We start from the raw sequence: 14,472 nt of genomic DNA, 5'->3' as shown, positions 1-14,472 counted from the left end.
ACTATTGCCAACAGTTCACGTTCATTCGTGGCATAGTTTTCCTCAGCCTTAGATAGTGTACGAGATATCATCGTTATAGGTTTGCCGTTTTGCGAAAGCACAGCTCCTAGTGCTACGGATGAGGCATCGGTTGTTATCTCGAACGGCTTAGAGTAATCTGGGTGTTGGAGAAGGACGTCTTCTGAGGCCAAAATAGTTTTAAGTTTATTGAAGGCATTTATTGCTTCTTCGTCTAATGAGATATTAATCTTTTTGGACTGTCTACTAGTAACGTGGCCATTGTCACCTCTTAAGTATTTCGTAAGTGGTTTTGAAATATGCGCATAGTCCTTTATAAACCTACGGTAATAGCCCGAAAGACCCAAAAAGGACCGTAGAGATCTTAACGATTTCGGCTGTTGGTAATTTAGGATGGCATCTACTTTACTAGGACATGTTTGAATTCCTTTATGCGAGACTGTGAAACCTAAAAATTCGACTTCGTTCCTAAAAAAATTTAGATTTTTCTAAGGACACTCGCATTCCTGCTCGCTCGATTTTCTTTAGAATGGAATCGACATGCCTTTAATGGGAACTTTCGTCTGGTGAGAAAATGATGATGCCATCAACGTAAACGTGACATATTTTCCCAATGTCTTCACGCAAAATGTCATCTATTGCCCTTTGAAATATGCTTGGCGCATTTTTCAAGCCAAATGGCAAACGGCAAAACTCATACTTGCCATTGTTTACGCTGAATGCTGTTTTGCACCTATCTTTCTCTCGAAGGCAAATCTGGTGGAACCCTGATTTAAGATCGAGTGTCGTAAATAACTTGGACTTACCTAAATTTGAGAGTATTACTGTAGTATCTGGGATTGGATATTTGTCAGATGTAGTATGTTCATTTAGCTTCCGAAAGTCGATGACCATTCTCAACTTTTGGTTTCCGTCATCATCTAACCCTTTCTTTGAAACTACATGAACAGGCGAGTTATAGGGTGAATATGATTTCCTTATTATGCCGTCTTTAAGTAGGGACTCAATTTCGCTGTTAATAAAATTCGATACTGATATTGGGTAAGGATAGCTTCTTGAATAAATTGGCTTATCAGTTACCATGTCTATACTTGCTATTACATTTGTGTTATACGGAAGAGCTCTATTGGGGTTCGCAAATGCGTTAAAATTATTTTGTTTAAGTGTTTCAATACTACAAGGTGTTTAAATTTTTTTAGTATGAGCCATGTTAACTTCCTGACATTGAAAAAAGTTGAGATTCTCTTTTCCGTTTTTATGGAAAATCAGTCCAGCTTTTGTGTCAATATTTGCATCGATATCTTTCAACAAATCATATCCAATGATTCCATCAAAAGTATCTAATTGGGGTAATATATAAAAAGTAGCAGTCGTTCCTAGAATATTGACTTTACATTTCTCAGAAATTTTATTTACACCATTTATAGATCTTAGTTGAAAGGGATATTGTGTGGCGGTTATTCCTTTCAAAAAACCATATTTTTTTATGTAATTTTTCGCGGTTCCCGTGTCTATCAGAATTTTAAGAACTTGCCCATTAGGTAAAGTTCGAGTAATGAAGGGCAAGTTCGACCTTAGCCTAAAAAATTTATCTCATCTAGAGGCTGATTATCTTCCATTTCGGAGTAGTATGGTTCATTCGACAAAGGGTCTTCGTACTCGTCCACTGCCGTGGAAAATGAATTATTTTCCATAGCGTTAATACGTTGCAGTTTGTTAAAGGGTGCTTGAGTGGAGGTAGTGTTATTGTAAGGTCTCTTGAATTGTTGTTGAGGTTGGGCAAAGTTGTTGGCTTGTTGCCGCGTCCGCTGTTGATGAGAATTTAGTCGATTTGAACTATTTCCCTGTTGAAATGTTTGTTGGCGATTTCGCTGTTCAAAAGGATTGTTTCTGATTTGAGGATTTCTTCTGAAACAAGAGGTTCCCTGATCTATTTCCATTGGAACGGGGTATTGTGCTGAACTGCTTGGATTTGATCGATTTGGATGAGGAGGAGTATTAGAAAATGGGGTACTTTGATGTACTTGTGGCAATCTTCCCGAGGCATATGTATGCGCGAAGTTATATCTGTCTCGATTATGTTGCAACTCTTGCGCTGCAGCTAGTGCACTGGGTAAGTCTGGTGGGTTCGCAGAGAAAAGGGTATCGCAAAGTGGCCGCCTGAGACCGGAAATGAATACCCTTAAAGCGTTTTCCCTAGCCTTTACATTAGACGCATTGCAAAGTTCCTCATTACTGCTATATGTCATAATATTTTTGTTTAGAATCAAAGTAAGTTGCCTATCAACTACATCATAATATTCACTAATAGACATTTGTCCCTGCCTCAATATATTGAGCTGATTTTCTAATATGTGGAGTGGTCGTTTATCTGCATATAATTGGTCTAACTTAGAAATAATGGCTTTAAAGTTTAGCGGAGTGTTAAAAGCGCTAAGATTTTCATTAGCTGCCGACGTTATTTTGTTACGCAAAATACCCATGGCAATATAATATGGCTCCGAGCCCTCGGTATAATAGTTTATCGCGAACCTAGCTGCTTCTCTCCATGCTGGATATTCAGATATTTTACCCCTAAATTCTGGTAGAGACTTAATCAAATTAAGATCCGTATGCCTACTTTGCGTGCCTGCAACAATAGTTACGGGACTGAAAACTTCTACTTTTCTAGGTATAATACTCTGAAAATCTCGTCTTAACTCTGCTAATTGTTCCCTAAAGTTCTCTTCAACCACTTCTACTGTCGACGCCAGTAAACTAGCCACTGCATTTCTATCCATTTTTTAATTAAAAAATTTTTTGTTGTAACACTATAAATTTTTTTTATAATTTAATTAGAATATAGATATTTATTAATGCAATTTTTTTAAAACTAATAATTTTTCATACGTACAAATGTATCGAAGTAGGTAATGAAGATCCTGTTGATTGATGAAGTATTTCGTCCTGCGATTTACAGATGACACTTCCAAATTTTTTTTAAATTTAGAGGGTACCTTTAGGTTTTAAATCAACATCTTTTGTCTGTTTGAAGACGTTTAGCACCATTTGATAATTATTGTTTTAGCGTATTGTATTTGTATTCAGTTTTTTTTACCTTTCTTTTATTTAAATAATTCAAAATCTACCGACAAAACGACATTTTTTTAAAACTATTTAATATTCCTCTTCTCTAGAATATTTTTGGTTACTTTTCTGTCACTTTTTATATGCTTTTTTTACACCGTCTACTTTCCAAATAGCCTTTAAATTAATATGCTTGTTCTTTTCTTATATTTTTAAGGATAAGTATTTATTTCAAAGTTGTTTCACTAAATTTTATTTGAATTTACTGTTTTTTTTTCACTTATCCTTTTTCAAGGATTTTTATTTTAGATAACGTTTTTTAAACATTGGTTTATTTTACAAGGATGATTTTATTTTCCTTTTTCTATACATTTTTATTTAAATAGCTTTTAAGTTAATATATTTTAACTATTCAGCAATTTTTCTTTGACTATACTTTTTTCACACTTCCTTGAAGGACATTCACTTCATTTAAAGTTTTTCCGAACACTGGTTTATTTTAATGGTCACTGTTTTTATGTCGTTATTTGATAAGGATAAATATTTAAGAAAATTTTTTTGAATAAAACAAGTATTTTTCTTTAGTTTTTATCCTTATTTACAGGATATAGCTTTTTAAAAACACTTATGTCTTGCACTGTCTTGTTTTTAATTATAACCCTTATTTAAAGGATATATCAATTTTTTTTTAAAGCACTCGCACTGTTTTTTATTTTATTTGATTTTAATTTTTTTTTATTGTAATCCTTCTTTAAAGGGTATGTGTATTTTTTATACTCTTGGGTTTGCACTATAGTTGGGCGCCAGTTATGCAGGTCCTTATGGTCCCTGCTTTCCTTCAATAAATAACACAACACAACACTTTACTTTAACACTTTATTTAAAATAACTTTAAATATTTAGCGACTAATTAGTTGACCGTGCAACTTCTCTGATTAAACTGAATTACCCTCGAAAGGCAATGATGCCTCCTTAAATACCTTTCCTAATGCCATTCTGCTGCTGCTGTTATCATATGTAAAGCGGTCGCACATTCAGTTGTTGTTGCTAGCGCATGTGATGCTATGATAAGTGCAAGTTGCTAGGTAAGTGCAAGCAGCGACGTCGCGCGATCAGTTTTAACGCTTCTCTTTATGCCTGCCTACGACCATCACGTTGCTATGGTAAGCAAGCGCAAGCAGTGACATTGTGCAGTGCGTTGCTGGGCTGGATATTAAACCTGCCGTTGCTATGATAGAACCACGCGCGATTACTTGTTCTACCGTTGGGTTGCATACCAAGCCCGTGCATATGATGTTGCTATGCTGTGATCGTATGCAGTGGGTTGTTATGCTGTTGGCTTGCACATGATGTTACTATGGTAGCGTCACGTATTGCTTTTGTGCGATTAGTTGCGCTGTTGTTGGGCAAGCTCTGTTAGGCAAGCGATGGGCATTTGAGTTGGATTGTTGTTAGGCAAGCGATGATCATTTGTTGGTTTGTTTTGCTCTGCAGCAATTGACCTTGCCATTTGACTTGGTTGCTAACTAGTTGTTTGAGGCTACGTAGAGAAGCTAGGCATATTGTTGACTTAGCAGAGATGTGCAATAGGCATCATAACTTAACTTGTACGCCGTATATCACGTTCTGTTCACGAATTAGCTCCTTTATCCATGAGGAAAGAAATTCTGCGCCTTTTTTTAAGCATAAGCCCTTACAATGCATGCATTTTGGGTAAAACCGTCATATTGGCAAAGTTTCCGGCGCAGTTTGGGATAAAATAAAAATAAAATTAATTTAATTGTCCCCGAAAACTTTTAAAGGGAATTTAAATTTAGTTTTGTAACAAAAACAGTATAGAAATCACAAAGCTAAAATATATATTTTTGAGGGTCTGCTATAGGGTATAGTATATTTTATTCAATTTACGTGCACCCTGTATAACAGTATAGAGGAAATGCCTTATTTGAGACAGCGCCACATAATTTTGTAGCAAATATTAAGGGGAACGTAGAGTCATTTACTTCAGTTGTCGTCGGTCTTTATATTCTGAGCACCTATTAAAATGCGCAGTATTTGGTGTTAATCGGTGCTTTTTAGTTGTCTAGTTTATATCATATACACATAAGGTAAAGGTGGGGTAAAATATATTACATTCCACAATGTGTGAATAGGTGCTCAGAATAAAAAGACCGCCGACAATTGAAGTACTTAAGTGACGTACACATCGCCGCAAAATGTCCGAACGCACACATTGCCACATTACTTTGTAGCATACATTTGGGGGCAATGTATCAATCATGTACTTACTCTGTCGTCGATCTTTATATGTATTCTGCAAACCTATTCAAACGCGCAATATTTAAATAGTGTTAATTTGTATCACGATCACTTTTTTTATGTGTCACCAAATGGCGCCAGTTGGCAGAGCGAAGAAGCGACTGGCGCGCCTTGATGGACGGTCATAACCGTAAACAGGTAAGCGCCAATTAAGTAAGTAAGTAAGTAAGTTTTTTTATGTGCCTAGGTTATAATCGTGCTTTTCGATTGATGTGTCTATTAACTGCTGAGCTCGATTTTAAATAGTTATGGTTCAGCTGTGGAATAGCAACAATTGCAAAATTCCGTGGTGCCATAAACCACGCGAACTGAATTGGGTGCCGTCTGGACATGATTTTATAACGAGTGTGCTAATTTCATTAGATCCTTGATTAAAGCAATGAGAATCTGAAACCTTCCAGCTTTAATGTTGGTCAACTCCGTTAAATTCGGAAATACAGGTCTTAACTACATTTCTTAAAATGGAGTCACGTTTTTTGGGATTACTGTCAAAATATCGAAAGCAGGTTCTGATTACGAGAACAATAAAAGAACCCAGCGAAGGAATGGATCTTAAAGAATAACAAGCATGGTTACTCACTTATTTCCAAGTTTATAGGATTAATAACAACAGCTTACTCTATAGGAATCGTTCTTACGCATTGAGGGAGTGGGAAAGCTTAGAAGGTTCAATGTTGGCGAACGACAGCATATTTAAACGAACAAACAAAAAAAGATATCACATCCTCTTCTTTAGCAAGATCTACAAATTATATTGAGCCCCCGCCATAGAGTATATAATGCGTTATACAAATGAGTAAATTTGTAGCATACTTTTAGGTGCATTTTGTAATGAAAGTGCTTCCGCTGCCGCTTTCTTTTAATTTCTGAGCTCCTATTAGAGTAGGCAAGTTTTGCTACATTTCCGATTTTTTTAAATTTCCCCTACACGCAAGAAACCTATAAAATCTTTAGTATACTTTTAGGGGTATTTTAGAGGGCAATTGCTTCCGCTGCCGCTTGTATTTAAACTCTGATTTCCATTCTTGTACTCCATTCACGGTTCTATCACGTAACAGTTCAAGAGATATACACAAATGGACAGTAGTTATCGAAAAAAGGATTAATCGGCGTAGTACCTGCCGTCTTTCAGTGAGTTTTACAGCTCCGGCTCACGCTGAATTCTCACGGGAACGCTCTGGATCATTAAGAGACTTGAGAAGCAGATGTCGTGAAATTTTCGCACACGTGAAATGTGATAGGCAGATGTCGCCGCTGTTTTTCATTTAACTCATACGGCGAAAGGCTAAGCAGCGACATCTATTTTTGAAAAAGTAGGTATATTAAAGGCCGCGTTGCCAACCTAAAAAGAAGTAATTAACAAATTATCTGGCTCACAAATTGAACTGGACTTCTATCTGGATTTATCTCGCTCAAATCGTTGTTGTTGTATTTACATGCAAAATTCTTTATCTGGCTCAGGATTTTGCCACCGGATGATAGCTTCCTATTCCGTTAGCGATGGAACCTTGAATCATCCTGTGCCTTAACTACAGATAGGTAGTTATATAATGCAATAAAAAAAATTTTGAAAGATTTGCTTGGTTTAAGAGATATAGCCAATAATCGGTTTAGTAGTAGTGGTTGTAGATAAACCGATGACAAAATTCCAAAATAAAATTTTTGTAAATATATAGGTATCTACTTTTAGATTAATCCACAATATGATATAAAGTTCCATCATTAACCCTTCAAGGCGGAAATGGGAACTTATCTGTACACAAGTGACCCAGCACTTAAATTGCTCTATATCTATTGAACCAAGCTAGATTTTTAAAATTTTTTTTGCGTTATATATCCAACTATTTGTAGAATAATCCACGATATGATTCAAAGTTATATCATTAACAGTTCAATTTCTACGTGCGACTGATCGGTTGGTAGATCAGTGCTGAATACTTACCGATTATTGTGTATATCTCTTGAACAAAGCAAAGTTACAAAATTTTGTTTGTTGGGTCATACAGCTACCTACCTGTAAATTAAGGTACAGTTTGATTCAAGGTTCGTTCCATCGTTATCGGTTTAGGCACTACGCGGACTAATCGTTTTTCAATAACTGCTGTCAGTTTGTGTATCTCTTAACGATAGAACAGTGAATCAAATTGTGGATTGATCTTCAAGCAGGTAGCTAGCTATAAGTACGAGAAAAAAGTTTAGAATATCTTGCTTGGTTCAAGAGATATAGGGCAATTTAGGTGCTGTGCCATTTGTGTACCGATAAGTTCCCACGTTTGGATTTAAGAGTTAATGATGGAACTTTATATTAAATTGTGGATTATTCTTCAAGTGGGTACCTACATATTGCAGAAACCGAAACTTATGGTGCGTTTCGTAACTTTTAGCTCTAGTTTTTCAGTGCTAGTTTAAACTCCAGTTAACCCTGCCATTCCGGCCGCTTAAGCTGAGATGAGGAGCAAAATTTCATGTTATCGAACAAAGTGGCAAAGTTACTCTCTAGCCAATTTGAACTGGGGTTTAAACTCGCACTGAAAAACCTGGCCCTTAGACTTGATTCGAGATATATTCACAAATCGACTGTAGTTATCGATAAACCGATTAACCCAAGCCTCCATCCTCAGATACTCAAAGCAGTTTCCATGTGTGGCTGCTACTGAGATTAAACATGCCTTAAAAATATCTTCAAGCATTGATATTGTTCGTCGGCGTTTGCGTGAGCAACACCTGGGTGCTCACGGTACGGTTGTTGACAAAAACGCGTGGACTGCATGTGAGACTTCGATTTGCCAATGAACATTTGAATTGGCCTTCGGTCAAATGGCGCAACATTTAATGGTCGGACGAGTCGAAAAATGTCATGTATGGTGGGAAAGAATTACGCCCATATGAAAAACGGCCAGCTAACTCCAAAAACCATCCGAAGTATACAACAAAAACCGTAAAGCATGCAGGTTCCAGTATGGGCTTTTCTTGGCTAGCCGTGGAACAGATTCATTGTGCTAAGGAAATTATGACTGGCGCTTCATATGTTGATATACTCGAGGACATTATGCTGCCACATACCAGAGACGACGAAATGCAACTTGTTTGGAACGACCTGAAACATACTTTGAGGAAAGCCTAACCAACGTGATGAAATCGCCGCCACAGTCACCAGACATAAACCACATTGAAAATTTGTTGGTTGATGTGAAGAAAGCGGCAGCCGAACGCAAGCCAACATCAAATACGCAACTATGAGAAGTTGTAAAAAGCGCATGGGTGTCGATTTCGGCTGAAAGATGCCAAAAACTTGTTGACTCAATGCCACATCGTTGTGCTGCAATTCAACAGGATATACAACTAATGCCCCTATTACCGTTTACAACTCAACTCTGGTTGAGTTGAAATTTCGCAATTTGGTATTACAGATTACAACTCAACCTGTCAAAAAAAATGTCGGTTGAGTTGTCTAGTCTAACAACTTTTTGTGGCATTACCGTTTACACCCTTGTGTTGGTGTAGTTGTCAAAGACGTCAAAATCTTACAACTGATTATTAGCAGTTGTCTCATACAATTTTTGTTTTGAAAAAAGGTAACGTTTTACAAGACGGTTCACCACCTTATTTTTAACAAAAATTTTCAAAGTTGGTATCAAAAGACACCTTTCGACCTCCAATTTTAGAATCAGAAAACAAAAATTTAAAATTTAATTTCTATCATATCATTTCGGTTCAAATTTTCATGTGGTTGTTGTATTTTGCCAGATTTGTTGTACATTGTACATACTTATGCAGAAAGGCGTTGGACCCACCCAGGGTTATTTTTATAAATCGCGACCGAAGGCCGCCAACGCAGAAAGATGTTCTGTGCAAAAAAACTATGGATCGGGCCTCATATTTTGGGCCCTCTCGGGGCCATTTTGTGGGTTTTTGTGAATATTTTTCGACAGAAATAAAATTTTTAATTTTCGCTTTCTAATCCTAAAAACGGAGATCGAAACGCGTCTTTTGATACCACCTTTGATAAGAGTTAGATGGTGCACGGTCTCATAAAACGTTACCGAAAAAAAACTAAAAATTTAAAGCCGGTAGTTAAACCTTTTTTAATCAAACAAAAATCTATAATTTTGTACACATTTATAGAAAAAACAACGATAAAACGAAGGAATAACTTTTTGACTTTATGGACCGACATTCCGAAGTTGGACGAGGCTGGCCGCAGTTCGGATGCAACCAAAAAAGGTGAAATTATGCGAACGTGAGTCCCGTTGATACTAATCACTACTCCTGGGAATCCTGTTTTAGAGTAAAATACAATTTTTGCTGTTTGGGTTTTAATCCACTTCGCACTAATATGCTCCTCAATAATATCTAAGACCTCTTTGACAACTATAGATGTTGTAGGTTGTGCCAGTCCAACACTAAAATCATTTCCACAGCATTTTTGATAGCAGCCGTCAGCAAGGAATCGGAGTGTAGCGCATAATTTTAAGATATGAGGTACAGTCGTCCCTCGAACGCGTTTGCGGAAATGGCCCTTCATTTCGTTTAGTAAGGAGCAAAATGCTTCCTTACTTAACCGAAAATAGCTTACAAATCTGCAAAATAACTACATTAGAATCTTATCAATTGTCACTTTTTAAACGTGTTCCTACTTGGTGCTTGGTAATTCCAAGGGATTGGAGTGATCGCGTAAATGTTTTCTTATTCGCAACATTACGCATTTGACGCATTTGTCCCTAACATTTTCGTCGTTATAAAAAAATTCTATGCTAATATCCATTTTGTTGTTAATAAAGAATCACTTGCAAATGTTTAAATTTTAGCCACAAATTGCTCAGCTTTTCATTTATTTGTCAAATCATCACTTTCTTAGCTTGGCAGCACCAATTCAACTTCAACTTAAATAAGTTGTAATTCGTAATACCAAACAGGAGTTGAGTTGTCTGAAAGTTGAGTTGTCTTAATTACAACCCAACTAAGTTGAGTTGTATACCGTAATAGGGGCATTACAAAATTTCTCAAAGGTTGGATAGTGACTGGAAAATGAAGTTGGATATGAACTCGAGAACTATCTGGTTTGAGAATAATTAAATAATGATGTTAGATATCACTTCCAGAACTAGATATATATTTCGCCGGAGAATTTTTTTCCATGTTTGTTGAGTAAACAAAATCCAGCTGTTGCCGTATCTACAAATTATCTAGATAATAAAAAAACCAATGTTGCCGCACAAAACAGCGTACCCCAAAGGCGGCCTTAAACTGTGACTGAAAAACTGCTCAGTAGTTTAATTGGAGTTCAAATTTGACTAGAGTTTAAGCAAGCTTAGTTTAAGCTTAGCTCAACCATTGATATATCGGGCCTTAGCCAAAGAAAATGTCAAAAATCTTCTTCTTATGTTTTGCTTGCAACAAAATTTGCTTGTTGGCTACTTTTTCATGTGAGATGGCGCCAGTGTAGCTGCAAAAATTGTTGGATTACGTGTTCCATTTTCTTCATGTTGGAGTACTCTAACAATACTCCTTTGCAATGTGTTTGCGGACCACCATCAGCCGATCATTGCTCGTTTTTTAACGACAGTGATCACGACACGATGACGATCGAACAGAGTTGCCAAAAGTAAAATATTGCACACAAATAACTGATAATACAATTTTACTATGGCAACTCTGATAAAATGCAACCGCGCACTGGTTTTATGTATACATACTATAGTATAGAGAAATATTAGTTTCTTTATTCACGCAAATGCTAAATAACATAAGAATATTCGTAGTAAAGAATATAAAAGTTGTATTACCCCTCTTCATTTACCTTCATTTTAAATTAAATTCTTTCCGACACAATTCCTCTTTAGTACTTTGGCATATGATCCTCTGTGGGTGCTCCATGGAGTACTACAGTGAAAGTACTTTGGAAAGTACTCTCACGTATGTACTCTATGGAATACTCACAAACAAAGCGAGAGTGGGATCACCTACTCCTCTCCTAGGACATCGCAATGTTAATTGGAGCACATTTTTTGTATGAATACAGATTAATTTTGGAATACTCCTATACTCCCAAAGGAGTATTCCTTACATTATTTATGGAGTACTCGCGTTTTTTGAAGGGACCGTTCTCCATAAAAATACGTGGAATCTACTAATAATGAATAAAGGGCCAATTAATGGTGACTTATTCATAACCAGATAAAACAGCTGATCGAACCAATCTTATGGAAATCGATGTAATCGATTAATTGTGGCACCATATCGCTAAAGCCATAACCATACCATAGCCAACCAATTGGTTTTTGGTTTCTCTCCATATCCATAACCTAAAAATATTTGAGTTGGTGAATTTAATAACTTTTTGTAGATTTTATTCATTGTTTTGGATACGTTATGACTAAGAGACTTATTTTTTGTGGAATATGTTTGGAATTTTTTGCGCTTTCTTCATTTTTATGAAATTTTTACGATTTTTAGGTTATTGATATGGGTATGGTTACGAATGTTAGGGTTAAGGAAGTTTAATTGGCACTTAAGATTGAGTTAAACGCATCTATATGAAAAACTGTTTATGTGACGGGGCTTTTACTACAATCTGTTACACTACAAGTTTTTAATCGCCCAAATTCGCTGTTGTGTTTCTAAATTGTATTTGTTTATCTTATTAAACAAAGATAGAGGTTGAAATTGTTTTAGGATTTGATTTGTTAGATATTTGGGCTATAAGAGGAACAAATTATTTTTGTTTTATAGAAGCGATTACTAGTACTTGTTTAATCCATTTTTTTAAGTACGTCTACTACTTAGATTTTAACCGCCGCTGTAATAAAATTTGCCAAAACTTACCACTGCTATTTTGATGTAAGTATATTCTGTACATTACACACTTACTTTAACAATTGAGTCAACGTTTTATATACTACATATGTATGTATTTATTTTTAATAAGATTTAAAACCTGCACATGTTTATACATTTCCTAAATCTAAAATCAAATGTTTTCTTCGTTTGCAACGGTATGATAAATCCAATAAAGTAAAGTTCAGAATTTTGTGCAAATGGTCTAGCATCATTGCATTGCAAACTTTTGTGGCATATTGTTTATACAATACACTAACAAAATACACGGCTATGCATTTGCTACGTCATGGCAAATATGCAACATCAAAAAGCGTAGCTTATTTTTTCAATACTGAATAGCAAATCAACAACTGTCAAAGCAAAACAAAATGTGTCAAGAACAAATTTAAAACGAAAAAAGTTGCACGCTATCCGTAGCTTTCATTTGCTATAGCAACATTTCCAATATCAAATACACAAAATTTTGAACTCCTTTAGTATTATTATTTTTTGGTTTTATTTACGTACATAGGCTTATAAATTTTATTTATATATTTAAATTCAATAGTAAATAATAATTTAATGTTGTAATACAAATATTTTCCAATAGTTTCTTTTAAGTAAAATTCTTTATTTTATTTATAATTTATGACACTTACATTTATGCTTTTTTTTTTTTGTTTCATTGAATTCTTAATTTAATATATATTATGTGTATGTAATTCTTATGAAATTCTGTGTACATCTTTATGTGAGACTTGATGAACTTACAAACTAAACACTACACTCGTTTATATTTTCTACTCATTTTCATTATGTAATTTTATGACTACATGTACATACGATCATTTTTTCTTCATTTGTAAAATAATAAAATTTTACAATATTCATTTATAAATTTATATTCATTACATAAATTCTCTTTGTACCACCTAAAGCAAGCTTCATACAACATATTTACTTTTTGTTTTTTTTTTGTTCTTTTTTATTCGTTTTGCATATTATGCATTTTCTGTGCATCAAAAAAAAAATGCTACATATAACATGTAATTATTATTTTTTTTTTCAGCTGCCATACAAAGTGAAATATTTTCATAGGTAATTCGGGCATACAAATATATGTACATTAGAGCGGGTCAAATTTATTGTTGAAAAGGCGCATCCCAATCCGAATCCCAGTTTGACATTTATTTTCATGTACTTTATTTGTGAGAGCCGCTATTCGGATTGGGATATAAAATTTTCTAACAAAATTAGGGAGGCTCGAAATTCATTTCAGACCTATGGTCCCATGGACAATATTACTCAGTATGACCCATAGATTCAGAAACTGGATGTGCAGCTGAAGTTCCCCCCCCCCCCCCCCTTAAAATTTGACCCGCCCTAATGTACATTTAAGTGTGCTTTTTTTTGTATCTTTTACATTTTTACTATATGTGACCCTGTCTATGACAAGGTGGCTTATGACGCAAAAAAGAAATTGCGAGAAGCAGCTGTTAACAGCTGTTTTTTTTTTTTGAGTCATAAGCCACCTTTTCATAGACCGGGTCACATATATAGAAATTCATGATCTTATATTAAACTCGCGTTAATTGCAATATACATTCATGATTTGTTTGGGTATGTACAAAATTATAATTAAAAAAATAAAAAAAAAATTTATAAGAAGTTAGTTATATTTGAAATCTAAATGCTTGTTAGAGTGTAAACAGTCTCTGGAGAGAATCGGGACAGGGAGAAAAGCATACATCTATATTGGGTCCCAGGGCATATGGGAATAGATGGGAATGAAAAAGCGGACGAACTAGCTAAAAAGGGAGCATCCCTTGAAGCTTGCTCCGTAGATGTCCCAATTAGATTGGGCGAGATTAAGCGAATGCGAGAGGTGCACATGATCGACCAAGCGGGAAAGGCGTGGGTTCAAGCGCGGGGCTGTAAAGTGTCGAAGATTATGTATAGGTCTTACAACCTTAGACTAACACAGTTGCTTCTATCATTAAAAAGAGAGGACTGTAGACTCATGACGGGTATTCTGACTGGACACTGCCTTCTGGCGTCACATGCCTTTAAATTAGGATTCGTCAGTGATAGCAGATGTAGGAAGTGCGGGTTGGAGGAGGAAACGATCGAGCACGTTCTGTGCTCGTGCCCTGCACTTGCCAGGCTAAGACTCCAGCTATAAGGAGTGATACAGCTGTCAGATCTAGAAGCAGCAAGTGGCTTAAGTCCTAGGAAGCTTCTAGTATTTGC

General features: G+C 35.6%; 1 protein-coding gene across 7 annotated transcripts in view; it reads right to left on the bottom strand.

The window, feature by feature from the left end:
- Positions 1 to 14,472, bottom strand: part of LOC137253521 (uncharacterized) — a 422,466-nt gene that overhangs the window by 140,524 nt on the left and 267,470 nt on the right. The window contains exon 12 of one of the 7 annotated variants that reach the window (XM_067790602.1): positions 4,642 to 4,757. The exons of the other annotated variants lie outside the window; for them this stretch is intronic. Within the exon in view, the coding sequence (XP_067646703.1) occupies positions 4,678 to 4,757 (80 nt within the window). The 3' untranslated portion in view covers positions 4,642 to 4,677. Of the gene's footprint in view, positions 1 to 4,641; positions 4,758 to 14,472 lie in introns of those variants that run through there. 7 annotated transcript variants of the gene reach the window in all.

Source organism: Eurosta solidaginis, chromosome 5, assembly GCF_040869045.1.
Source record: "Eurosta solidaginis isolate ZX-2024a chromosome 5, ASM4086904v1, whole genome shotgun sequence".
NCBI classification, from domain to species: Eukaryota; Metazoa; Arthropoda; class Insecta; order Diptera; family Tephritidae; genus Eurosta; species Eurosta solidaginis.
This window is presented reverse-complemented; position numbering and strand designations above follow the sequence as displayed.